Here is a 25,399-nt window from a genome sequence, read left to right as displayed (position 1 = left end):
CGAATACATGTTGAAGATGGGAGGGTTCTAACGCATAAGATGACTAAAGCTACAATCTTTGAATAAGAAAAGAATGCTCCTTTTACTACATTCTTAAATGTGCGAGTGTTTCTCTATTTCCAAATGACCCAAAAAGTGGCCAACAACACAAGCTTCCATAGGATTATATTCTTCCCTTGTTACGCCACGGCACAAAAGACCAATTGTCAAGAAGATCAGAGACGTGGGCAGGAAAACCCATGAGATCCCAAATAGGTCCAAAATTCTGGCCCAAACCTCTCTAACACACCTAGAATTGATGAGCATATTATCCACTGTCTCGCCCGTCCCTACAAAGGGAACAATGGTCTACAATAAGCATGTGGCAGTGAGGAAGGTGATCAATCGTCTGAATCTTGTATTGGCAAGCTGTCCAATCAAACACACATACTCTTGGAGGAGCTGGAATGCTCCAAACTTTGGAGAGCTGCGAGGGAGGGGAGGAAGGAGCAAGATATTGATAGAATGACTTGACTACGATGGTTTTAAGTTGTTCAAGATCCAAACTTGTTTATCACTTCCAACCTTTCCAATGTAGTAAGACTCAACCAAGTGAATCAGAGAAGTAATCATATCCAACTCCCTATCAAAGAAATTCCTCCCAAATTCAATTCTCCAAGGCCTGTCTCCATCTCTAATAAGGTAGTCCTGCACGAGAGCATCACAGTTTGAGGAGGCTCTAAAGAGATCAAGGAACTTAATCATAAGAGGCTCATGCGAACACACACACACTCTCTCTCTCTCTCTCTCTCTCTCTCTCTCTCTCTCTCTCTCTCTCTCTCTCTCTCTCTCTCTCTCTCCACAGGCACTTTATATGGGACCCACGTTGAAAGCAAATATTCTTTTAAAATAAATGCACCACATGGGGTTTTTGGCCCTAGAGAGATGAATTAGTGGTCCTCTTGGGGCTTTTGGCCCTAGAGAGATTTCTCATGCGACACTCTCTAAGAAAGTCTTTAAAATTTATTAGAAAAATAATTTGAGTTACGCGTGAAATATTGTGAAAATATCTTTAAAATCTTCTAAGCCACGGTTGGTTGTCTCGTTTGGTGAAAAACTAAAGTAACCTTGCATAGGAATAGTGGAAATTTGGATGGAAGTGACGAGGGACTCTAAGGAGGTGTTTGGTTGTTATTAGAGTGGAGAAGAAATGGTGCTCTCTCTCTCTCTCTCTCTCTCTTTCTCTCTCTCTCTCTCTCTTTCTCTCTCTCTCTCTCTCTCTCTCTCTCTCTCTCTCTCTCTCTCTCTCTCTGAATTGGTTCTCAAGCATTTCAAGCCAGCAAGCGCCATTGCCAATCCGATTGGATCTCAAAGAAGGATGGATCTGGGTTTTTAGGAATTAGTGCTGGGAGTAGAAATCTTTCTGATTATTTGAAAAAGTGTAAACCAACGATTTGGGTAAAAATCTGACTGGGAGAAAGATTTGGTTGTTGCTGATTGTTTGCAGCAGTAAAGAGGAGCTGAGAGATGGAAGATGAGCTTGGTTTAAAATTTCCTCTGAAACCAACACAAAATGACCAAACATTTCTCTTTCCCAAATTTCAGCCATAGACACCAGAAACATTATTTTTCAATCAGTGTAACGAGAGAGGAGAATGTTCAATCTTAAGGGTAATCAAGATCATGAATTGGTTATTCTTAGTGAGAATCAAAGAAGAAGACTGTTTGATAAGGGATATAATTTCAATTCGAGATCCAAAGTCAATGAGAAAGGCATACAATGAGAAAGGTGTGCAATGTTATCATTGCAAGGGTTATGATCAACCAAATAGTCCAAAGGGAGCAATCAAGTTGGGTAATGTCGTTGGAAATATGAGATATTGGATATTGAGAGGGTTAGACATGTCCTTGAGTTCTTTACAAATATATTCACTTCTCGAGATAACTGAGTTATAGAATTTGATTTCTCTGTTCGTGTGCTCTAGGCAGAAATATTTTGATATGGTCCAAGATAGGGGTTGTGTCCTTGATGATGGTTTGGCTTGCCATGACATGGGATGAAATTGCTTTCCTTGACTGGGTTCTCTTCAAAAACTCTACTCGATATAGAAATAATTAATACTTTAAGAAAATTATTTTTCAAAAATAACACTTGAAATCGAATTTAGCTTTATTATTTCATTTACATTCATCATTCATTAGTCTTCTGTATTTTGTTCCCCGGCCTCAGGTGGGGTCCATCTTGGTGCAACGATATCCTCACGGACCCTCCTAAAGCATATTTCCTTCCACAAACGACTAACATCCGCGACGGAATTCGGATTGAAAGAAGGGCGACCTTTACCCCAAGAGACAACTAAAGATTTGATCCTTGAGAAAGAAAAGCAAGCACTTTTAATTACATTTTTAAAAGTGTGGCCGTATTTCTACTTCTAAAGGACCCAAATGGTGGCCCAAAGTAATGCATTGGTATCATTCACCTATAATATAGCATTGTAATAATTAAAATTTACAATGCATCTATAAAATCTTTTCTGTAACAATATTTTTGGACTAGATCAGATGCACAAAAATATGTTTATTATCGGTGACATTTCGCGTCCACTGTTGCAGCAGATAACAGCCACCTCTAATGATATAATCTCATACGAGGTGGCTGTTCTCTTCAGAAAAAGTGAGCCACAAGATGGCTTCTTGCGAAATTGCCTAGACAATCCCCTATTATTATTATTTTTTATGGGTTTTAAAAGTGACAATCCCCTATTATTGTGATATTTTTGTTGTTAAATACAGTGAATAAGATATTTTTCTATAAAAAAGCATCTCATAAACAGTTCTATTACATGGTTGCACTGAGAAATATTTAATATAAGAAAACAATAGGCATAGGAAGCATCAGTTGGACACCATCTAATCATCCAAATTCTGACTCACCTATCTCAATTAATATGGCCAATGCCCGTGCAAAGGTGGCTCAAGTCAACTTTTTTAACCAACTCTAGACAGGTACCTTAATCTGTCTTCTGCCATAACATGAACTAACATCTCACCATTGTCTGCTACTTGAAATCTATCACTGCTCTCCTTATCCAACGGCGAAAAGACCCTACGCAAGTGCTTGTCATTCCGTGTACCCTATTTTAAGCTACTCGTGGAGGTCATAGGAGCACGGCCAAGGCAAAAAAATGAGTCGACTTGGGGGAGTCCATGATGACGAGGTGAGTTTTGAACTATGAGCAAAAGGGGGGGGGGGGGTATTGCAAAATACATCATGAAATAATAAGAGTGACCAGGAACTAAACGCTATAGATGGAAGTTAAACAAGGAAAACCACAAAAGAGCTGGAAATTGACATTTATGATCAACAATCCAGAACTGGAGGCCAATTACCAATGGGGGACAAACATTAGGCAGAATTATCAACTGGACCCAGGCTTTCCATAAATTACCAATGGGGGACAAAATCTGTCTTTTCAGTAAAAGCTGGACGAAAATACCCTTTGGCATATAAAACACGTTTTGACTTTGGAAGGGGGTTTTCAAGTCTCTACGATTGGGGTTATTAGGTATTAAAATGGGGTTACCAATTTCAGAATGGGGTTTTCAAGTCTCTACGATTGGGGTTATTGGTAACCCCATTTTGATACTTGATAACCCCAATCCTAGAGATTTGAAAACCCCATTCCAAAACTCCAATACCCTCGGCCAATTTTTAAGGACTTGATAAGCCCATTCAGAAATTGGTAACCCCATTTTTTATACTAGATAACCCCATTCCTAAATACTTGAAAACCCTCTTCCAAAACTCCAGAACTCTCGGTCAATTTTCAGGGACTTGAAAACCCCGTTCTGAAATTGGTAACCCCATTTTGATACCTAATAACCCCAATCATAGAGACTTGAAAACCCCCTTCCAAAGTCAAAACGTGTTTTATATGCCAAAGGGTATTTTTGTCCAGCTTTTACTGAAAAGACAGATTTTGTCCCCCATTGGTAATTTCTGAAAAGCCTGGGTCCAGTTGATAATTCTGCCTAATGTTTGTCCCCCATTGGTAATTTTCCCAAAATACTAATAACCGTAAACCAGAAACTAAAAAGTATGAACACGGTCGAACTTTTGAGCAATTTATGACCTTTTCCAGAGTTCAACTAACAAGGAGTCTCCATGACCAGGCAACAAGCTCTCCACCTTTGAAACCAAAGTCTCATTTATAACTAGGATAAAATGCCCTCAGTTAAGCATTTATTTTCCTTCTAACCTTTTCCCTAGCTTTTATTGGATGGACCAACAACCCCCTTCAGGAAAGAAACGGAACAGGTCAAGTGGAGAAGCCTCCCATTTGATGGTATGATGATAGAAAGGATTACAGCATTTACTTCACTTAGCTCCTTTGAAGTTTGAAATTCTCCAAGGATCTTTCTTTTCTTTTTTTTTCAAATTAAAATCTAACCAGACGAACAGGGTATGCTTCTTTTTACCTTTCTTTCTACTCTTTGAGAAATGCCATCCCACATTTTCTCCATCTGGATATGCATTTACATATTTGGTAATTTTTTTTAGTAATTGTATTTACTAATAAGTTCATAAGGATGAACATTTCAATATAATGGATAAATGGACAGGTCAGTTAATACGGGACCAGCCGGGGGTGTCCTTAAAGATGAGCATGGAGGGGTGATGTGGGCTTTTACAGGGTCAATTGAAGTTGGCGACTCTAATGAGGTGGAGATGAGGGCGGTTCACCTATCAAATTATTGGAGGAGAGAAAGGTTGATCTCAATCATGTCATGGTGCAAGGTGACTCTCTTAATGTCCTTTGGTGGCTCTCGGGTTCACATTCCTTTCCTTGGCTATTCACAGATTATTTCAATGAGATATTAGATATCATGGGATTTCCTTCCATCTAGACCTGGCAAAAATTGACCCGGACCCGCGGGTCGACCCGGCCCGTAAATCCCGGGTCCGGGTCAAGATGTTGTGACCCGTTTCTATTGTGACCCGCGGGTCAACCCGGCCCGTCAAAACTGCGCGGGTCCAGGTGGACCCACGGGTGCCCGCGGGTGCCCGTAAAAAACTAAACATAAAAATGTCGTTTTTTTTTTCCCTTATAAGTTATAACTTTGTTTTTCATTTCACTCTTTCACTTTCACACAAAAAAAAAAAAAAAGGTCGTTTCTTTTGGGTTTCTTCTCTTCTTCTTCAACCTCCAGAAGCGTCGCGGCGTCGCCACCTCTCCACAGGTACGGCTCTCTCTCTCTCTCTCTCTCTCTCTCTCTCTCTCTCTCTCTCTCTCTCATTCTTGCTGATAACTCTGTTCTCCTCCTCTACTTTTCCTTGGAGCACACATGCCCACACGCAAACACAAACCCTAAGGTCAGAGAGAGAGAGAGAGAGAGAGAGAAATTTTCTGATGGATTTTGATGGTCGATTTTACTAAAAAGATATTGTGGAATTGTAGGGGAAAAGATGTTGAAGAAAGGGGATCTCAGCGTAGATCGATGCTGAGTTTTAGGGAAACAAAAGGGAACGCGTCCTTTGAATGTTCCCTTGCTGGATCCTGTGTTGCCTGTCACTATTCTGAGAAGGTATCTCACATAAGTTTCTGTATTGATTGCAATTTCTCTACATTTTCATTAAGGCCCTGTTTGGATTACAAGAAAAAAAAACAGTTTTGCTGGAATTTTTTTACATGTGAGTGGTTGCTTCAATTTACACAAGAGAGTGGTTGCTTCAATTTATACAAGAGAGTGGTTGTTTCGGTTTATTTACATGTGATATCTCAATTGTCATTTAATTGTTTTTTTATTGTTTTGATAACATTTGTTCTAGCCCCATTCCATGTCGTCTTTGGGGCTTCTTTAATTGTTACTGTTATTACTTTATATATTGGCAAGTCTATCTTGGCGACTCTATCTTGCTTCTATTGATGTTCACTTTCTTTCTTTTTTTCGATAATGCAGCTTCTCCTTTGATCATTAATGTCTTTCACTGTGAATATGAGTACCCCCGTAGATGTAGATGATGATAATGAGAATTTTCTTAATGATAGTACTGCAAGTAGAGTTTGTAAGAAGCGTAAAGCAATTTTTTGGGATGAATATGAATCATACTTTGACGAGAACAAGAAAGAAAGGGCAAGATGTAAGTTGTGTAGTAAAAGTTATGCCGTTGGTAGTAGTAGTCATGGGACAAAGAATTTAATAGAGCACTACTCCAAGTGTCCAAAACGTGAAAATATGGATGTAGGACAGATGCATTTAAGTAATGAAATGCAATTGAGGGGTAAAAAATTATGTCAAGAGACATATCGTGAGAAGGTGGCCATTTCAATAATGAAACATAACTACTCATTCTCAATGGTAGAGCATGAAGGCACCAGGGATGTTCACACGTATCTAAATCATGATGTGAAACCATATTGTAGAAATACCGCCAAAGCCGATTGTTTGAAAATATATAAGAGAGAGAAAGAAAAACTCAAACTTGCTTTGGAGAGGGTTCCCGGTAGGATATGTCTCACATCCGACGTATGGACATCTTGTACGACCGAGGGTTATATTTGCCTCACCGCTCACTATGTTGATTAAAAAGTAGGATTCTCAATTTTTGCCACTTACCTCCACCTCATAGTGGTGTTCTTTTGTCGGAGAAGATATTTCAATTCTTAAAGGAATGGGGGATCGAAAAGAAATTTTTTTCTCTAACTTTGGATAATGCATCTAGTTGCAACACTTTGGTTGAAATCTTAAAGAGCCAACTTCGAGTTCAAAGAGCTTTAGTATGTGAAGGTAGTTTTTTCCATATAAGATGTTCGGCTCATATTTTGAACCTCATTGTTCAAGATGGTTTGAATGTGGCTAATATTGCATTAAACAAGATCCGAGAAAGTGTTAAATTTGTTAAAGGATCCGAGGGTAGATTAGTGAAATTTGCGGAGTGTTGTGAAGTAGTGGGAGTGACGGGGTCAATGGGTTTGCGCATGGATGTACCGACAAGATGGAATGCCACTTTCTTAATGCTTGAGAGTGCCCTCAAACATCGTGAGGCTTTTGCACATTATGCTTTGATGGAACCGGGTTACAAGTATTGTCCAACAAGAGATGAATGGGAAAGGGGGGAGAAAATGCACAAATTCTTGAAGCCATTTTTTGATATTACAACTCTCTTATCGGGTTCCGAGTATCCAACAGCGAATTTATATTTCCAATGTGTGTGGAAAATTCATTTGCGCCTAAATGAAGAGATAGAGAGTGTTGATACTGTTATTAGTAGCATGGCACAAGAAATGAAACCAAAGTTTCTAAAGTATTGGGACTCTTATAGTGTTGTGCTTGCTATGGCCGTTGTACTTGACCCTCGCTTCAAGATGAATCTTGTAGAATTTTGCTATAAGAAGATTGATGAAGACAATCACAAGGTGAAGGTGGATATTGTTCGAAGTGCATTGACTTATCTTTTTCAAGAATATGTTACCAAATGTCCCGTGGTAACTCCGAACCATTCTTTGGTGGAAAATAGGGGCGGTAGTAACAACGATGACGACATTAGTGTAAGTTTTCTTTTCCCCCTAAACACTTGTGGTAGTTTCTTTTTAAATTTTGTGTATTATTAATTTATTATTGACTTTCATATCTTAATAATGTAGGAATTTGATTATTATGAATATGATGGTGGAAATAGTAGCGCAAAAAAGTCCGAACTAGACCTCTATTTGGAAGAGCCAAAGTTCGATCGCAAACACTATGCAAACATGAATATTTTAGTGTATTGGAGAGACAACCATGCGAGGTATCCCGTTCTATCTATATTGGCGCGTGATCTCATGAGCATCCCCATAACAACCGTTGCTTCGGAGTCGGCTTTTAGTATTGGAGCCAAAGTTCTCACCAAATACCGAACTTCAATTCGACCGGAAAATGCCCAAGCGGTGATTTGCTCTAGAAATTGGTTGTTTGGTTATGAAATAGAAAATAAGTTACAATATTTGATTTACAGTACACAAATAATATTTAATCATATTCTTCTTATGTATTTTAATAAATTAATTATTTGTATTTGGTAAATGCAGGCGATGATCCAAGTGATGAGCAACTAGTGGTGCCATTATCCAAGAACCTGTTGGCGTCGGTGTCGAGAGAATCCACTACCACTAATGCCTTGGAAGCTGCAGGTAAAATATTTAGTTATATAGTTATATTGATGATAACAATGATGTATTGTGTTCATATGGCCCTTCATCATGTATTGTAAATGCCTATTTTTGTTCACAGGAACTATACCATGAGTAGCATGCCTTGGATAGGTTTCAACAAGACCATTGGCGAAAGCTTTAGGAGTAGGATAATGTAAATGCGGCTTAAAGATGTGACTTCACTTTGTGAACTTTTCTGTTTCATTGTTTGTAAAATTCATTTTGTGGGTGTCTAAAACAGGGGCCAACATAGGCTAAACAGGGACTAAAACAGCGGCCAAAACAGGGGCTAAACATGCGCCAAAACAGGGGTCAACAGGGTCTAAACAGAGGCTAAACAGCCCTTGTTTCAGGTGCTAAAACAGGGGCTAAACAGGGGCGGTTTGTCTTTTGATAATCATTTTATGGATGGATATTTGTCTTTTTTATTACAATGGATGGTTGGGTGCTAAACAGGGGCTGTTTGTCTTTTGATAATCATTTTATGGATGTATATTTGTCTTTTTTATTACAATGGATGGATATTTGTCTTTTTTATTACAATGGATAAAACATGGGTAAAAATCCTATGATTGATTTCCATAGGATGATCCTAGCCCTCCAATCTGTAGAGGTTTCCATAAATAATAATATGCGATTCCTACATAGATTAGAGGGCTAGGATCATCCTATGGAAATGATTTTTTGGGCTGAACCTATTTATGTCATTGCCCATCACATGGACGGTTTGGATCATCCTATTACAGTGTGTAAAAAATAGGAAAAATGTAGGCATAAAAACAGGGAAAAAAATAACAGAAAACGTGTAAAAAAAGGCAAAAAACCCGGGTGACCCGCGGGTCAACCCGGCCCATACGGGCCGGGTGCGGGTCCAAGGTCCGCGACCCGTAAAATTTTCCGGGTCACTTTGACCCGGCCCGTTTGACCCGGACCCGTACGGGCCGGGTCAAATCCGGCCCGGCCCGCCCGTTTGCCAGGTCTACTTCCATCTCTTTTCGCCATGTTAGGAGATTGGCCAATGATGAGACAGATAAACTTGCTAAAAGTGGAGTAGGCCTCCTATCCCTTGAATTTTTTCTTTCTTTCCCTTGATACCTTTTTGGTGCCTTATCAATGAAATCCTGACCATTCAAAAAAAAAAATTACGAGGATAACTTATTCTTCTAATGTGACATATTTGTGTGCATAAACAGTCAAAACAAGGATAACATATCACAAAGAATATATACCTCGGTGTCCATCTACTCATCTAGCATAAACTTTATGAATAACTCACCGACTCCATATATTCTATTCTTATTTTATCAGTAGGCAGGGAAGATGAAAAATGTTTCAAAAAGAAAACAAAAGAAAAACAACACAGGGAAAGAGAAAGGAAATCGGAATAGGATACCTTCAAAGATTTCCAGACGACGGAATTGGAATCAGGTAATCTACGACCATAACGCTATCCAACAAATGTTCAACCTTGTCCTCGTTGGAATCCAAGGCATCATCAAGCTCCTTCAACCCGGGAAAAATGGAAAGAAACCCCTAGCGTAAACCCCTTAGCACAATCCTGTGAGAAATTCTCCCCAAAACTGATCTGATCGATCCAAGGGCCAAAAATCTCCTCTCGTTCCAAATCCCCTAATCCTTCTTCCTTGGGCTTCAGAAATGTCACTCGCATTGCCTCACATCATCCGTTCATCTTCAATATCGGCCATTCAATCGACGGCCATAAAGTCATCGCAGATTGGTAAGACGAAATCCCTCACGATGCTCATATGGTTGGGATGGGCTGAATACTGGTTCAGATCTTCTTTGGTTTTGTATCTGCTGTGGAGCATGTGAGTGAAATTTAAAGAAGGTGGTGGACCGGTTCCTGAAAACCGGACCAAGGAGGTCGACCGGTTTCTGAAAAGCGGACCGGTGCTCTGATGTAAGACGAAATCGAGAGAGGAGAGAGAAAGAGAGTTGAGGTTAGAAATCATGGCGTCGATTTTGGAGGGACAAGTGTCGTCTGTGATGTGGAAGAGGACGATGTGTTCGACGGTGTTTGACATTGCCATAGAAATGAATGAGATACTAGTTTTTCCTAGGGCTGCAACTTGGGTCGGGTTTTACCCGACCCCCATCGACCCGACCCGACCCGACCCGAAAATAGCTTGGGTTGGGTTCATGTTTCTCGGGTTTCGGGTCGAGCCGGGTCTACAATCCAAAAGCCCGCATGAATCTCGGGTCAAGCCAGGTTTGAAGGGGCCCGGCCCGATCCGACCCGAGTTACTTAAGTTGTAGTATTTATTTATTTTTTCTAAAACTTTGTTACTTTAAAAGTGAAAATTTAAAAGTAAAACTCACGCACGCACTCAATCACAGGGACTCTTTCCATCTTTTGTTCGTTTCTCCCTTTAGCTCTATGGTTTCAATTTTCAACTAAATAGTTAATGCACTAAATAGTTTGTTGTTTATCTCATATGAGTATAATCATTTTCAGTTGGTAATGCATCAATTTATTCTCTTTGGACTAGTTATTAGTTAATGCACTAAAGAGTTTGCCATGCTTGAGTTTTTCTACTTCTATGAGTTGAGTTGCCTTGCCAAACAAGAGTTTTCCCTAAAAAATTGCGTCAACATAAAAAAACTTAACCTGGCCCGACCCGAGATTTATCATGGGTAGGGCCGGGTTTGGGAATCGTGGGTTTTCCGGAAAAAACCCCGACCCGAGATATTTCTCGGGTAGGGTCGGGTTCTTCAAAATCCGACCCACCCGAGTTGCAGCCCTAGTTTTTCCTACGGAGACATCTCTCTTACTTTGGTTTTCTATGTGGAAAAATGAAAATTATAGGGCGCTTTTTATTTCCTTTTTTGCCCACAGTTATTTTTGTAAACGACCAAGTTAACCTGAGAGATTTGTGCTTGAGGGGTTTGGGTTTAAGATATCAATCAAGCATCCCCTGTATCCTATAAAATTTATTGAAAATTGGTCAACCATCTTTGCTTAAAATTCCATTTACGTCCTCTCCTTTTTTTCACGAAACTTCTTGGGAGGTGTCGTTTCTCTCATGCATCGTCTCCCCATTCCACTTTTGTCTTTTCATCTTCCAAAAATACCTCCCATTTGCATTTTTATGGCCCTCTGTTGCCTTAGTAAACCGGTAGGTGGTCCCAGCAATGATCCAACCTTATCTTAACACCTAGCCGTTGATTATGCGACATTTCAAATGAACGTGGATTATTGCCTTTTTTATTTTCTAATCAAAGCAGGCACCGGAATTGGGATCTGATTTTGATTCCACCTGATTCCGGTGTGTGACTGTTTGGTTCCAAAAACGAACAGAATCAAGGGGTGGAATTGACACCGGGGTGGAACTAGAGCTAGAGGGTGAGAAAATGCTAGAACCCAAGTGGTAAGAGGTATTCTGATTCCACTCCAGTTGGAATGAAATTTTTATTAGAAATAAAAACTCTAGTTTACTTAACTAATGACGTTGCCTGTTTGATTTTGAGTCCAATAATTTGTTTTGGACTTACAATCTGTTGTCATAATCTTAAAAGAATAGGGCCTACCGCCTACATAGGATGTATCTTGTCAATAGTTCCTAGGATCTTAAATACATGAGGACAATCAATACAATTGTAGTACAACTACAATATAATCTCCCTAAACCTTGTGTCTCGACTCTCCAAATGGCCACATTATTTGTACCACATCACCAATTAATGAAAATTTGGAGAAGCTTTAAAGGCTGAAAGACTTGTGAGGGTATGAGCGAGGGACGGTGAAAAGCGACTAATAAACAGGAAAAAAATAAGTTATATTTTGAGTGGTGATATTTTTCCTCGTTTTTTCAGCACCGTTTCACGCTATCTCCACCAATTCCTCTCGTGTTTTTCCCTATCTCACCCTCTGTTCACTTCTTTTCCCTGGTGCTGTTTTCCCTGACAAGACCTTGACGAGACAGAATTTCTGTTTTCACTTCTTTATCAGATGTGGAGTTTCTTATTTAAAAGCTAAATTTTTTTTTTTAAATTGAATTTTCCCCTGTTACTTGAGATTTGCTTTCCGATTAAATATATCGGAAAGAGGCTTTCCAGGGAAAACGAAGCCTTTTCCTCTGCATTCCTTTTCCTTCTGCCACGTCTTCCTTTCCTTTCCGGGGAAAAGAAGTGAACAGAGCCTCAAGTCTTGCCAGACTGATAACAGTTCGTTCCGTTTTTTTACTATCGGCATTGATGTATTATATGACATGAAAAATCAAAAGTCTTTCCATTTTGCTAAAGGTTTTCCAATTTTGAGTAGCCTCCCCATGATATGACTTCAACGGTAAACAGATTTAACCTGAATTGGCAACCTTTGTTTTTGGGGACTATTATCTCCATGACCATGTTTTGATAATGGGACGGACGAATGACCTTGCTTTGTGCTGCTCTAATTGGCTGCTAAGAGCTTAAAAGTGCAAAACAAGGGTATTCGTCCAAGTTTTGGTCAGATGTCGAGTGGTGTGTGGTCTATGGTGAATGTGTTGGCATGCCAGTTTAAGAAAACAATTCTAAATTCAATTCCAGAGTCAATGACCAGATTTTCAATCCCCTGGGATTGGATTTCGGACGATTAAGAAAAGACTGTAACAACTATGTATTAATTGGCAAAAACCCATTCATATAATCAAGATTAACAATTCAAAAATGAAGTATCCTTCTAGTAAACAAAATGATGACGAAATTGACAGAATATCCTTATGTAAAAGGGTAAATTTTCCAAATGGATGACATCCCCACTATACATCCAAGACCGAATGCGACCAAGGCCAACCCTAGTCTCTATGCATCGAAGGAGAGTACAAGAGGCAAAAGTTGGTCCGTTTTCTGGGCCCAGTGGGTCATCTTTTACCAATGATTTCTCCTCCAATGTCGTATTCATTGAGCGGAGAGACATGTCAGTGTTGGCCGCATCGAAGATCGGTAGCTATTACGCTGGATATTTACCCCTATAGTAGGGGTTTTTTCATCTTGTTGAAATCCAAATTAACGAATATGGGGCTCTTTGTTGTCTTCTTGCACACAAGTCACCATTTTAAGCCCTTGATTGTTTAAGGAATACGGGTTCTTATTTACCTAATAGCTCTCTATGATCAATTATGGTGGTACTTGGCAGAGCCTCACGTAGTAAGATGACCAATTACGTAGGTGCAACCGATCTCATTTAGTGGGTGACGTAGGGTATATACATGGTAGGGGTTGAAGTGTAGCTTCAGTCAAATAAAAGCACTAAAGGAGTCTCAAACAATACTCAAGTAGGTGGTCTTTCGGTTGTAGAATGTCAACTAGATTCAGCAAGTGAACTGGTTCTAAAATAGCTCTCTGAACCACTCTCGGTAGGGTTTAAATGTCACCCCAAGTAAGGCTAAAATTTATCCATTCCTCGGGTGAAATTAGTCTCGGCCAAAAAGCTCCTCAGATAGCAATCACAACCGTGCAAAACAGAGAATTGAATTCGTTCATGCCCAATTCTACTCACTTTATACCTTCAGGTTAGTATGCAATTCCACAAAATATCCACACACATGCTAACGTTTAGAGGGATGAGTATCAGACGACAATCTCTCCCATGCGTGATATGTTTTAAGAGCTCCTGTTTTGAGCTAGTGAACAACTACAACCGTTAGCATTTACTCGAGCCGCTGATATGCACAAAATAAGTCGGAGGATTTCAAGAGGTCCTTGATCTATTGTTTTCATTTGGATCTGAGCAAATTTCCTTGAAAATTTTAACATGAATGTTCATGAAAAATAATCTACATAGAAATTGACCATTCCTTTCACTAACACTGTCCAAATGAAGTTTAAGCCAAAAGTGAAGAGTTCGTCCGGATCTGATATATCAAAGCTGATTCTCCGCTTTCAAGGAGGTTAATTGCATGCAAACGGTTTCAACATGCAACAATAATCTGATTTGCAAAGATAAATGCCTGAAGCTCAACTCTTCATTCGGACTCTAATTCGTTTTACACAGGTTGTTGTTAACGAGTTCTAAATCACCAGATCTAATAAAGAGTAGGTGGTGGCAATGAAATCCCTTACCAGACATGAAGATCCAACCAATTTGAGAGACATTTCCACAAAATTGACCACATCAGTGAGGTAGGACTCAATCAATTAGAGGACCGTTCTTAACACACTTGAAGTAAGTGGATTAGAATGGTGATGAAACCCCATCGAACAGCAACCATAGCAGGAGAAAGAAGCACAAACAATTCAAGGCAGAAATCGGCTTCTTTTCTTGGAAAGTCTTGGAGAAACTTGATGGAACAAGCCAAGGGGATAGCTAGCTGAAGTATTGAGCTGAGAATCGCTCCGATCATAAGGAATTAATGGATAGAAACAAGGAATATCAGCTTAAAAATCTCCTCCTCATTTGGACCAACCTTGCCTCGTTTTCAAGAGTTTCCCTCTAAAACCGAAAACTCATTTTTTTCCCCAAATTTCCAAGCTTGCAATATCTAAAGTCCAAAATGAAAAATGAAAGACATTGGCTTTTATAGCCCATTACAAACACCAAATTCCTAAACTACACTTACCCAATGGAAAATGACTAAAATAGACACGAAAAGACTATAAAAAGGCTAAACTACCCTAAGTAATGAAGCTTCTTACACTAACGAGCTTGTTGGGCCGATGTAGTCTTTGCCTAGGGGATACTCCTGCTGTCCTGCATCAGTGGGCCTACCTTTTCTCAAGAAAATCGAAATCTAGATTTCGATGGAAACAAAAGCAGATTGAAAAATATCTGGAATATAGCAGAAGAGAGCCGGTCTTTGACAATCTACACTCACTGCTAACAATATTGGCTCTTCATGTCCTTAACATCTCCTAATTTTTAAATTGACCAAAACAACCCCGATCTTTGTTTTTCTTTATCCTCTCCCTTTCCTTCCTCTTATCTCTCTTCTCTTCTTCCTCACATGTTTCTTCCTCAAGCACAAGTCCAATGCCATCATCTTTGTACGGATAAGAAAAAACTACTTACTGCTAGAATCATGGTCGAAACCCCATGTCATTTGAAAAGAAAAGTTGTCAATGTAGAAATCATCAATGAAGGCCAAAGAAACTACTTCCTCTAGCAGCCAGCCTTTACACTACACAAAGGACTGGAAAGGAAAAGAAGAAAAATCCTCCCAGAGGAAGAAGAAAGAAAAGGGGTGAAATGATGATGAAAAATATTACTGCCACTTGCCATTCGGAAAAAAGACTTACATAATAAAATCCCCTCCCTTTCTCCTCCTTCCCACTTTATAAAATTCCCTACATCTAAAAACTCACATTATAAGAATTTCCACTGAGAACCTGGATATTGCACCTACAAAATTGCCTCGTCAAATGGTCAAGATTGCTTGCACATGACATTATTCCCCATTGAAAACCTTGAGAAGGGGTGAAATGATGATGAAAAAACTTACTGCCCCTTGCCATTCGAAAAAAAGACTCACATTATAAAATCCCCTCCCTTTCTCCTCCTTCCCACTTTATAAAATTCCTTACATCTAAAAACTTACATTATAAGAATTTCCACTCAGAACCTAGATATTGCACCTACAAAATTGCCTCATCAAATGGTCAAGATTACTTGCACATGACATTATTCCCCATTGAAAACCTTGGGTAGGCAGTTGGAGCGACACCCCCAGCGGCGTACAAGCCATTGCAACAAGTATTGATGGCTTGTCTCCCTGTTACCATGAACTTGTTGAAACTTGCCAGTTGCCACCAAGTCAGAACCCAATAAATGCCTCCTCCAACCAAAGCCAAATTCATCTAGCACAGTAGGCAATCTGAAAGCTGACAAAACCTGTCTTGGGGTAGTAATGACCCTAAAGCACCAAGAATTGCTAGATCCAAAGAAAATTGGAACTTGGAGCATCGATCTAGTTGGTAATAATAAAGAGTGTATACGTAAAAGGGTGACAAAAAACAAATTCATCTTTGCAGGGGCTCTCTTTTATGGCCACTAGAGCATGAGTCTAATGTCAGTTTATGGCAGTAAAAGCTCAAAAATCATTGCATGATCTCTCTCCCTCGCTCCTTAACTTTGATTCTTATCGTCATTAACTGATGAAATTAAAAGTAACCCACAAAATTAATTATGTGACGACTCTATCATCAACATACGCTTCATCCTCTTCCATGGAGTCATCAATAGTTTCATCGTGAAGTGGCTCATCAAAATTTTTCTATAAAATCCTAATATTCATGGTAATCCTCATCAAAGTAGAACATCCGATAAAACTCAGAATCATTTGCCTCCACTTCTAGATACTCATTGTAATATGGATTATGAGTTCCTTCTAAGAATTCTTCATAACTCTCCACTTTCAATAGCACGTTAAATGAAGTCAAACTCTTTTTCTTCATTGGAGGCGTACTCCCCCAAACATGTTGAGACTAGTGCCTCAAAACTCCTCCATGTTGATTTACACCAAATTGAAACATGTTCATGGTTGGGTTAGAAACCTCATCAATTCAATAGAAACTCCATAAGCTTCAAACAAACTCATCTTTTCAAAGCAAGGAGTTTTTATAACCCAATAAAAATACCCCAAAAAAATTATAAAAAAAAAAAACTTATGAGAATTTCTTTCTTCAAATGTCATTCCTCCTCCGATTTATGGTTTAAAGAACGTATGAATTTGTTTTGCATCAACTTGCACATCTATGATCAGGCCACAAAATACATTGATCTTTTTTCTAGTAAATATACTCATTCAACATAGCAACTTCTTTTCATCACTACATTTTGTACCATCACTTCCTTCTCGCAACTCAAACACCTGAATTCCATCCTTGTCCATCTAAGACCCTTCAATTTCAATCATCCCTCTCCAAGTTATCCAGGAATTTCTACAGCCTTGGTCAATGAGCAACTCACCTCAGTACATTCAACTATTGGGTTGCTCAAAGCACTGATTACCAACACAACTGATCAAAGCAGTAATTTTCAAGCAAGATACACAAAAGCTAGCAAGAGGGTAAATTGCAAAATGCATCATGAAATAATAGCATGACCAGGAACTGAACACCATAGATGGAAATTAAATAAGGAAAACCAAAAAAAAAAGAGGAGTTCAAAATTGACATATTATGATCAACAATCCAGGACTGAATGGAAATATATTAATGATGATAAACCAGAAACTAACAAGTGAGAACACTGTCAAAATTCTGAGCAATTATGGCCTTTAACAGGGTTCAACTAACAAGGAGTCTCTATGACAAGGCAACAACCCCTCCACCTTTGAAGCCAAAGTCTGGGTTATAACCAGGATAAAACGTTCTCACTTAAGCATTTATTTTCCTTCTGATCCTTTCCCTGGCTTTTATTAGACGGACAAAAGACTCCCTTTAGGAAAGATACAGAACAGGTCAAGTGGAGGAGCCTCCCATTTGAAGGTTTGCTGATAGTGAGGGTTACAGAATTTACTTTCCCTTAGCTCCTTTGAAGTTTGAAATTCTCCAAAGAACTATTTTTTCCATATTAAAATCTAACCAGCCGAACGCAGTATGCTACTCTCTACCCTTCTTTGTACTCTTTGAGAGATGCCATCCCATTTATGTAGGGCTGCAACTCGGGTCGATTTTTTGGAATTCAGGTTGAGCTTTTACCTTAAAATCGGGTCGGGTTCGGGATCATTCCAATTCATTTTTTAGCAAAAGCTAAACCCGACCCGGCCCAAGTTGCACGCAAACATTTATGTATTTGGTAATTGTATGTACTAATACATACATGATAACATACCTTTTGATATAATGGATACAAGGACAGATCGGCCATCCGCCTATCAGGTTTTCTAACATGTGTGTCTCTGACACTGATACATGTATCCATTAGATGCAGACCTTTACCAGTTTAACTTGTTCTAATGTGACATATTGTGCACAAGCAGTCAAAACAAGGATAACATATCACAAAGAATACCTCTGTGTCCATATAGCATAAACTATATGAAAGTTTGTATAACCATGAATTAACCACCAACTTCATTTCTTCTCTTCCTTATTATCAGTCGCCAGGGAAGATCAGCACCCGTTCTTGTGCGTTCTGACAAGAATCTAAAGAACAACTACGGAAATTAATACAAAGAAAAATCCAAAACAACAGATGAGTTAAAAGCTAACAGTACTAACCACTTAACACTAAATCTACAAGAAACTTGAGGAGTAAATGCAAAGGGGCCTAACTTTAATCACAACAGTTTAAAAAAATCCCACCCATTCATTGTAACAAAAGGGGGAGATGAAGTAAACATCGAAATGGGAAATACTAAATAGGACACCAGAGCATTCAATTCCAACATGTAACGTTCAATTTCTCATCGGTAAACGTACAAATTGTTCACCAAATTGTATTCCATAATCCAGATTTGCAGCCCTAAAATCATTTCAAAAAAAAAAAAAAAAGGAAAAGGAAAAGAGAAAGGGAATGGGAACAGTATACCTTCAAAGATTTCCAGAAGGCAGTGGAATCAGATAATCTAAGACGATGACGCTGTCCAACAAAGGCCTGACCTTCTCCTTTTGAGATTCAACCACCTCCTCATTCGAATCCAAGGCATCAAGCTCCTTCAACCCAGGAAATACCGAAAGAAACCCTAGAGTAAACCCCTTAGCCCTCGCAGGCGAAAAATTCTCCCCAAAACTGATCTGATCGATTGAAGGAAATGAGCTCTTAATCCCTCCAATAACTCCCAAAATCTCCTCTCTTTCCAAATCCCCCAACCCCTCTTTCGGCTTCAGAAAGGTGAGCCTCATCGCGGCACCGAGACGAGGGACCCTCTGCCCCTCTTCCACGTCAGCCATCCAATCAACGGCCATGATATCATCACAGATCGGTAAGACGAAATCCCTCACGACGCTCGTGTGGTTGGGATGAGCCGAATAGTTGTTCAGATCTTCTTTGGTTTTGTATCTGCTGTGGAGGAGGTGGGTGAATTTGGAGGAGGAGGAAGATCGGTTCCTGAAAATGGGACCCGCGGTGAGATGAAGGACGAAATCTAGAGAGGTGAGAGATCTGAGGTTGGAAATCATGGCGTCGATTTTGGAAGGATCGGTGTGGTCTTTGACGTGGAAGAGGACGACGTGTTCGACGGTTTTTGACATTGGCGGAGGAGTGAGGGTCGAGGAGGAGGAGAAGGTTCGAGAAAGGCGAGATTTGGGGTTGAGGGGTTTGGATGTGGAGAAGAGAGAGAGAGAGGGTTTTTGTAAGGGATGAGAGATTGAAGTAGGTAGGGTGAAGAAGAGGGCGAGGGGTTGAGTAGATGGAGGATGATGGAAAAAGGAGAGGGATTTAAGACGGAGCATTTTTTCTCGTCCAAGACGGGTCTAATGACAGTGATGTGATCTAGTATGGATTCTTATGACCTTCTGTTGCCTCGGAGAAATGGTAGGTGGGCCCGGCAATGATTCAGCCCCTTGTCTTAACTCTTAACCGTTGATTATGCTGCATTTCAAATGAACGTGGATCGTTGCCTCCGATGGTCCACTTATGGGGAGACATAATAAATTCGGACTCGCTATCTCATTCTCATCTGTGATTGCCCGAATCAGTCACTGGAATTGGGATCGGATTTCTATTCCACCTGATTCCGGAATTGACACCGGGGTGGCAGTAGAGAGTGAGAAAATGATAGAACCATGAAACTCCAATTGGAATGAAATTTTTATTTTAAGTAACTAATAACATTGCCCGTTTAATTTTGAGTCCAGTAGTTGGTTTTGGACTTGCATGGGGGGTTTTTATGATCTTAAACGAACAGGGCCTGAGTATGATGTATCTTGTTAACTAGATCATAAGGTCTAAAATACAGGAGAACAATCAATACAATTATAGTACAACTACAATATAATCTCACTAAACCTTGTGTCTCGACATGTAAGCTTCACAAATTAATGAAAGTTTGGAGAAGCTTCAAAGGCATATGGCCATGTTTGTCAAGCAGTGAGAGAAGTGTAGCGAGGGTGAGGGGATGAAAGACTTGTGAGGGTGTGAGTGAGGGAGAAAGTGAAAAGCTACTAAAAAAGGGGGGGAAATTTGGGTTTTGAGTGATGATTTTTGCCCTCGTTTTTTTTTTTTAAATATTGCTCCCCTCCTCATCTCTCATCCCTCTCATATCTTTCCCTATCTCAGCCTCCCTATCTCACTCATCCCTCAAGTCTTGCCAGATTGAAAACTGTTTGTTCTGTTTGTTTTGTTTTTTTTTCTTTGTTAATGAAATTGCTGCAGTATACGACATAGATGAAAAGCCAAAAGTCTTCATTTTGCTAGGCTTTTCCAATTTTGAGTAGCCTCCCAATGATATGACTTCAATTGGCAACCTTTGTTTTAGAAGACTACTATCTCCGTGATCATATTCTGATAATGGGATAGATCAACTTGCTTTATGCTTCTCTTATTGGCTGCTAAGTCTTCACTATGCTTTTTGCCCTGAGATTTCTCAACATTTATGTTTGTTGTCGCCAAAATTGCTGGTATTGTGTTCTTGTAAATGTTTGATTTCTACTTCACAGGAGTGTCTTTGCGGATGATGTTCCAGCTTTATACTTGCATTTAATAACTGTTGCGCGTGGCATTTATGAAAGGGAACCACTGTTCCTTCCATTAGCCCACTTTGAAGGAATATTTTTCTGTATGCCACCTGCATTCATGGTTTTGGATTCAAAGTATGAAACATCAATTGCCACATTGGTTTGTTTTGGTTTTTTTATGGCGATGGAGCCATTATTTCCATCTTTCCGAGCTATCAACAATTTGTTAATGAACCAGTTACCTCCATTAGCGCTTTGATTAGGACAAGAATTGGGGCTTATTTAAAGTCAATTGGTACAATGAGTAGAATTCATTGTCTGTTCTTATTTATTTGTTCCTGTTTTTTGTAATGTCAGATGTGTAGGGAACTCCCCTTTTGATATTTCTTTATAGTGGCATTCTGGTTATTTCTACTAGTGCACTGATTGGAGTTTCAAGAGTTACAGTTGTGCATCTAGTGAGTAAGAGAGTGAATTTTATGTAGTCCACTGATTAGAGTTTCAAGAGTTACAGTTGTGCATCTAGTGAGTAAGAGAGTGAATTTTATGTAGTCCTCCTGTTATTTTCTAAAAAGGATGGTATTGCTGGTCTCACAGGTTGTTCCAAGACCACAGACTGATTGTACTTTCCTACCTTTGTGCTGCTGATATGTCAGTGGAACTGCTCAATAATGCTCTGCTAAAAGTTTGTCTCTGCTTGGTTCTCTCGACATATATTGTGATGTTACTGTTAGTCTATTAGGTCACCGGAAATTCTTGAGATGTCATGGATCTACAGATGTCTGTAGAACACACATTTGGTGCTTCAAAGAGCAAATGCGTTTTTTTCTAGATGATCCAGTTTACAAAGGTGCATTAGTGGTTTGTGCACATACTATGGCGCACTTGTTACTACCTAGGTGCAATTTTTCAGCATCTATAGATTGTGTGTCAATAGCATGATTTTGCTTGTATCATACTTTTTGTTAGTAAAAAGCTGGTCACACTAAGGATGAAGAGTACACAGGTCCCTGGTAGATGAGAACTGGTAATCGGTCACATAGTCTCTAGACTTAAAAGCAATTCAATGATTCAATCCTAGTTAGATTTGCATCTGTATGTGTATTCATGTCCGTATGTAAATCTGCGTGAGACTCAATTATATCTGTGAATGTGTTGTGAAATATAATTTTATCATATTTCCTTATTTAATATTAATGACTTTAATGAATTTAATACATGTTGTGTGACCCTCATCACATTAACCTTCTCATGCTGATGAACCAGGAAATGTTGCAGTATTGTGCTCTTGGGGATTACGGTATTGCACTGAAATTTTCTTTTTCGTGTTGCATGAAGCCCTTGGCCCTTCATTGAAATATACTGATAAGGCACTGGTGTGTTAAGAGTTGAATCTCGCAAATAACATGACCCATCTGTGCCGTCAAAGTACCTACTTGTTTTGTTAGGAGATTAACAATTACTAAGCATTGATTCATATTCCTTCATCATCCACTAAAATTTCCACAACCATGAATTCTCGTAGCCATGTTACCAAATATAACTCCAATGATCAAGTTTGCATTGATACCAATTATGGTGCGATAGAGTAGAACAATAATCACAAGATCTGAACTTAAATTAAACATAAAACAAAACCAAGAACATATCTCGATAAATGACAAGGAGTAAGACTTAGTGTTGTCTCAAAGAGAAAACAAAAAAGAAAAGCCAAAACTATTTGCGCAAATTACAAAGCAAATACCTCAATAAATGACAAGGTCTCAGAGAGAAACAACAAAGAAAAGCCAAAACTGTTTGCGTAAATGTCAATTTTCGGAATGGTTACAAACCCCATCCAAAGCATCCTTACATAGGAGACAGACTTTTACCTTTATGACTCTTTCCAAAGTACAGACTTCTAATCCTGCCCCACTTTCTACCTTTAAAACAGTTAACGGACCAAAACACTTATATTTTAATTCATATTCTAAACACACTTAAAAATAGAAACTTTCGAGGGAAACCAACCAAATATCCTCTAGATTTATAACGTCCTATCTAAACTTTCTAACTATAAACCACTAGCCCACTCCTAATTCAACTATCTCTTCAACTTAAACCTCCTCAATTGAATAGAAACTCCATAAGCTTCAGACAAACTCATCTTTTCAAAGCAAGGACTTCTTAAAACGCAATAAAAATATCCCAAAATTAAAAAAAAAACAAAAAAAAAAATTAATGAGAATTTCTTTCTTCAAATGTCATCCCTCCTCCATTTATGGTTTAAATAACATATTAATTTGTTTTGCATCAACTTACACATCTATGATCAGGCCAAAACATCATTGAACTTCTTCTGTAAACTACACTTTGTGACATCACTTTCTTCTCCCAGATCAAACCCCTTGAACTCCATCCTTGTCCAGCAAAAACCCTTCAATTTCAATCATCCCTCATTCCCTCTCCAAGTAATCCAGGAATTTCTACAGCCTTGCTCATTGAGCAAGTCACCTCAGTACATTCAACTATTGGGTTGCTGAAAAGAATGATTACGTACACAATTGATCAAAGTAGTACTTTTCATGCAAGATACACAAACTAGCAATTGAGTTGAAAGTTAAACAAGGAAAATAAAAACAAACAGTTGGAAATTGACATATTATGATCAACGATCTAGGACTGATGGGAAAAAATATTAATAACCATAAACCAGAAACTAACAAGTATGAACAGTGCCAAAATTCCGAGCAATGTATAATAGCCTTTTCCAGATTTCAACTCACAAGGAGTCTCCATGACCAGGAAACAAGCTCTCCACCTTTGAAGCCAAGGCTTGGTTATGAGCAGAATAAAATGTCCTCACTGAAGCATTTATTTTCCTTCTGGTTTTTTTTTCTGGTTTTTATTCAATGGACCAAAGACCCCTACAGGAAAGAGACAGAACATGCCAAGTGGAGGAGCCTCCCATTTGAAGGTTTGTGGATAGCAAGGATTACAGCAATTACTTTCCCTTAGCTCCTTTCAAGTTTGAAATTCTCCAAAGATCTATTTGTTTTTTTTTTTTCCAAATTAAAATCTAAGCAAGCAAACACGGTATGCGACTTTCTACTCTTTGAGGGATGCCATCCCACTCTTTGTCCATCTGGATAAGCATTTATGTATTTGGTAATTGTATATGCTAATACATTCATAATGATATACCTTTCAATATAATGGATACATGGCCATGTCAGCCATGCGCCTATCAAGTTTTCCAACATATCTGTCTTTGACACTGATACATGCATCCATTAGATGCAGGCCTGTACGAGTTTAACTTGTTCTAATAAGACCTATTGTGTGCATAAACAGTCAAAAACAAGGATAACATATCACAAAGAATAGCTCTGTGTCCAATTCCAATATGAAACATTCAATTTCTCATGGGTAAACGTACAAATTGTTTACCATCACCAAATTGAATTCCATAATCCAAATTTCCAGCCCTAAAAACATTTCAAAAAAAAAAAAAAAAAAAAGGAAAGAGAAAGGGAATCGGAACAGGATACATTCAAAGATTTCCAGACGGCATCGGAATCAGATAATCTAAGACGATGACGCTGTCCAACAAAGGCCTGACCTTCTCCTTTTGAGATTCAACCACCTCCTCATTCGAATCCAAGGCATCAAGCTCCTTCAACCCAGGAAATACCGAAAGAAACCCAAGCGTAAAACCCTTAGCCCTCGCAGGCGAAAAATTCTCCCCAAAACTGATCTGATCGATCAAAGGGAATGAGCTCTTCACCCCTCCAATAACTCCAAAAATTTCCTCTCTTTCCACATCCCCCGACCCCTCTTTCGGCTTCAGAAAGGTCAGCCTCATCGCGGCACCAGGACGAGGAACCATCTGCCCTTCTTCCACGTCAGCCATCCAATCAACGGCCATGATATCATCGCAGATTGGCGATCCGAACTCCCTCACAACCCTCATATGGTCCGGATGAGCTGAATAACGGTTCAGATCTTCTTTGGTTTTGTTTCTGCTGTGGAGGAGGTGTGTGAATTTGAAGGAGGAGGAGGAGGATCGGTTCCTGAAAATGGGACCCGCGGTGAGATGCAGGATGAAATCTAGAGAGGTGAGAGATCTGAGGTTGGAAATCATGGCGTCGATTTTGGAAGGGTCGGTGTGGTCTTTGACGTGGAAGAGGACGACGTGTTCGACAGTTTTTGACATTGGCGGAGGAGTGAGGGTCGAGGAGGAGGAGAAGGTTCGAGAAAAGAGAGATTTGGGGTTGAGGGGTTTGGATGTGGAGAAGAGAGAGAGGGATGGTTTTGGTGTGGGATGAGAGATTGAAGTAGGTGTGGTGAAGAAGAGGGTGAGGGTTTGAAGACATGATGGAGGATGATGAAAGAAGGAGAGCGACTTGCGACGGAGCATTTTCCTCGTCCAATACAGGTCTGATGATAGTGAATTAGTGAATTAGTGAATGTGATGTATTACACATTCTTATTACACAATCTCATCTGTGATTGCCCGAATCAAGCACTGGAATTGGGATCTGATTTCGATTCCACCTGATTCCGGTGTTTGGAGAAGAAAAGACGAACATAATCCAGGGCAAGGCGGAGGAATTGACACCGGGGTTGAACTAGAGGGTTAGTTCGTATCCTGATTCCACTCCCAATTGGAATGAAATTTTTATTAGAAA

At 39.4% G+C, this 25,399-nt stretch overlaps 2 protein-coding genes and 2 pseudogenes across 2 annotated transcripts in view; all 4 read right to left on the bottom strand.

The window, feature by feature from the left end:
* Positions 1-9,326: 9,326 nt before the first annotated feature.
* LOC143876828 (stress-response A/B barrel domain-containing protein UP3 pseudogene) lies at positions 9,327-10,265 on the bottom strand (annotated as a pseudogene).
* A 3,601-nt stretch (positions 10,266-13,866) lies between these two features.
* LOC143876829 (acyl-CoA-binding domain-containing protein 1-like) overlaps positions 13,867-25,399 on the bottom strand; it is a 32,858-nt gene continuing 21,325 nt past the window's right edge. The window contains exon 5 of the mRNA XM_077378522.1: positions 13,867-13,879. The gene's annotated coding sequence lies outside the window, so the exon portion shown is untranslated. The remainder of the gene's footprint in view (positions 13,880-25,399) is intronic.
* LOC143877901 (stress-response A/B barrel domain-containing protein UP3-like) lies at positions 17,931-19,529 on the bottom strand. The gene is made up of 2 exons (XM_077380213.1): positions 18,643-19,529; positions 17,931-18,257 (listed from the first exon to the last, which is right to left on the bottom strand). The coding sequence occupies exon 1, from the start codon at positions 19,503-19,505 to the stop codon at positions 18,645-18,647; it is 861 nt and encodes a 286-aa protein (XP_077236328.1). The 5' UTR covers positions 19,506-19,529; the 3' UTR covers positions 17,931-18,257; positions 18,643-18,644.
* On the bottom strand, positions 24,076-25,172 carry LOC143876826 (stress-response A/B barrel domain-containing protein UP3 pseudogene; annotated as a pseudogene).

Source organism: Tasmannia lanceolata, unplaced genomic scaffold (assembly GCF_043159265.1).
Source record: "Tasmannia lanceolata isolate RefF3 unplaced genomic scaffold, GAP_Taslan_0.1 ptg000005l, whole genome shotgun sequence".
In the NCBI taxonomy this organism is placed as follows: Eukaryota; Viridiplantae; Streptophyta; class Magnoliopsida; order Canellales; family Winteraceae; genus Tasmannia; species Tasmannia lanceolata.
Note: the sequence above shows the minus strand (reverse complement) of the source record. Positions and strands in the feature narration are given on the sequence as shown.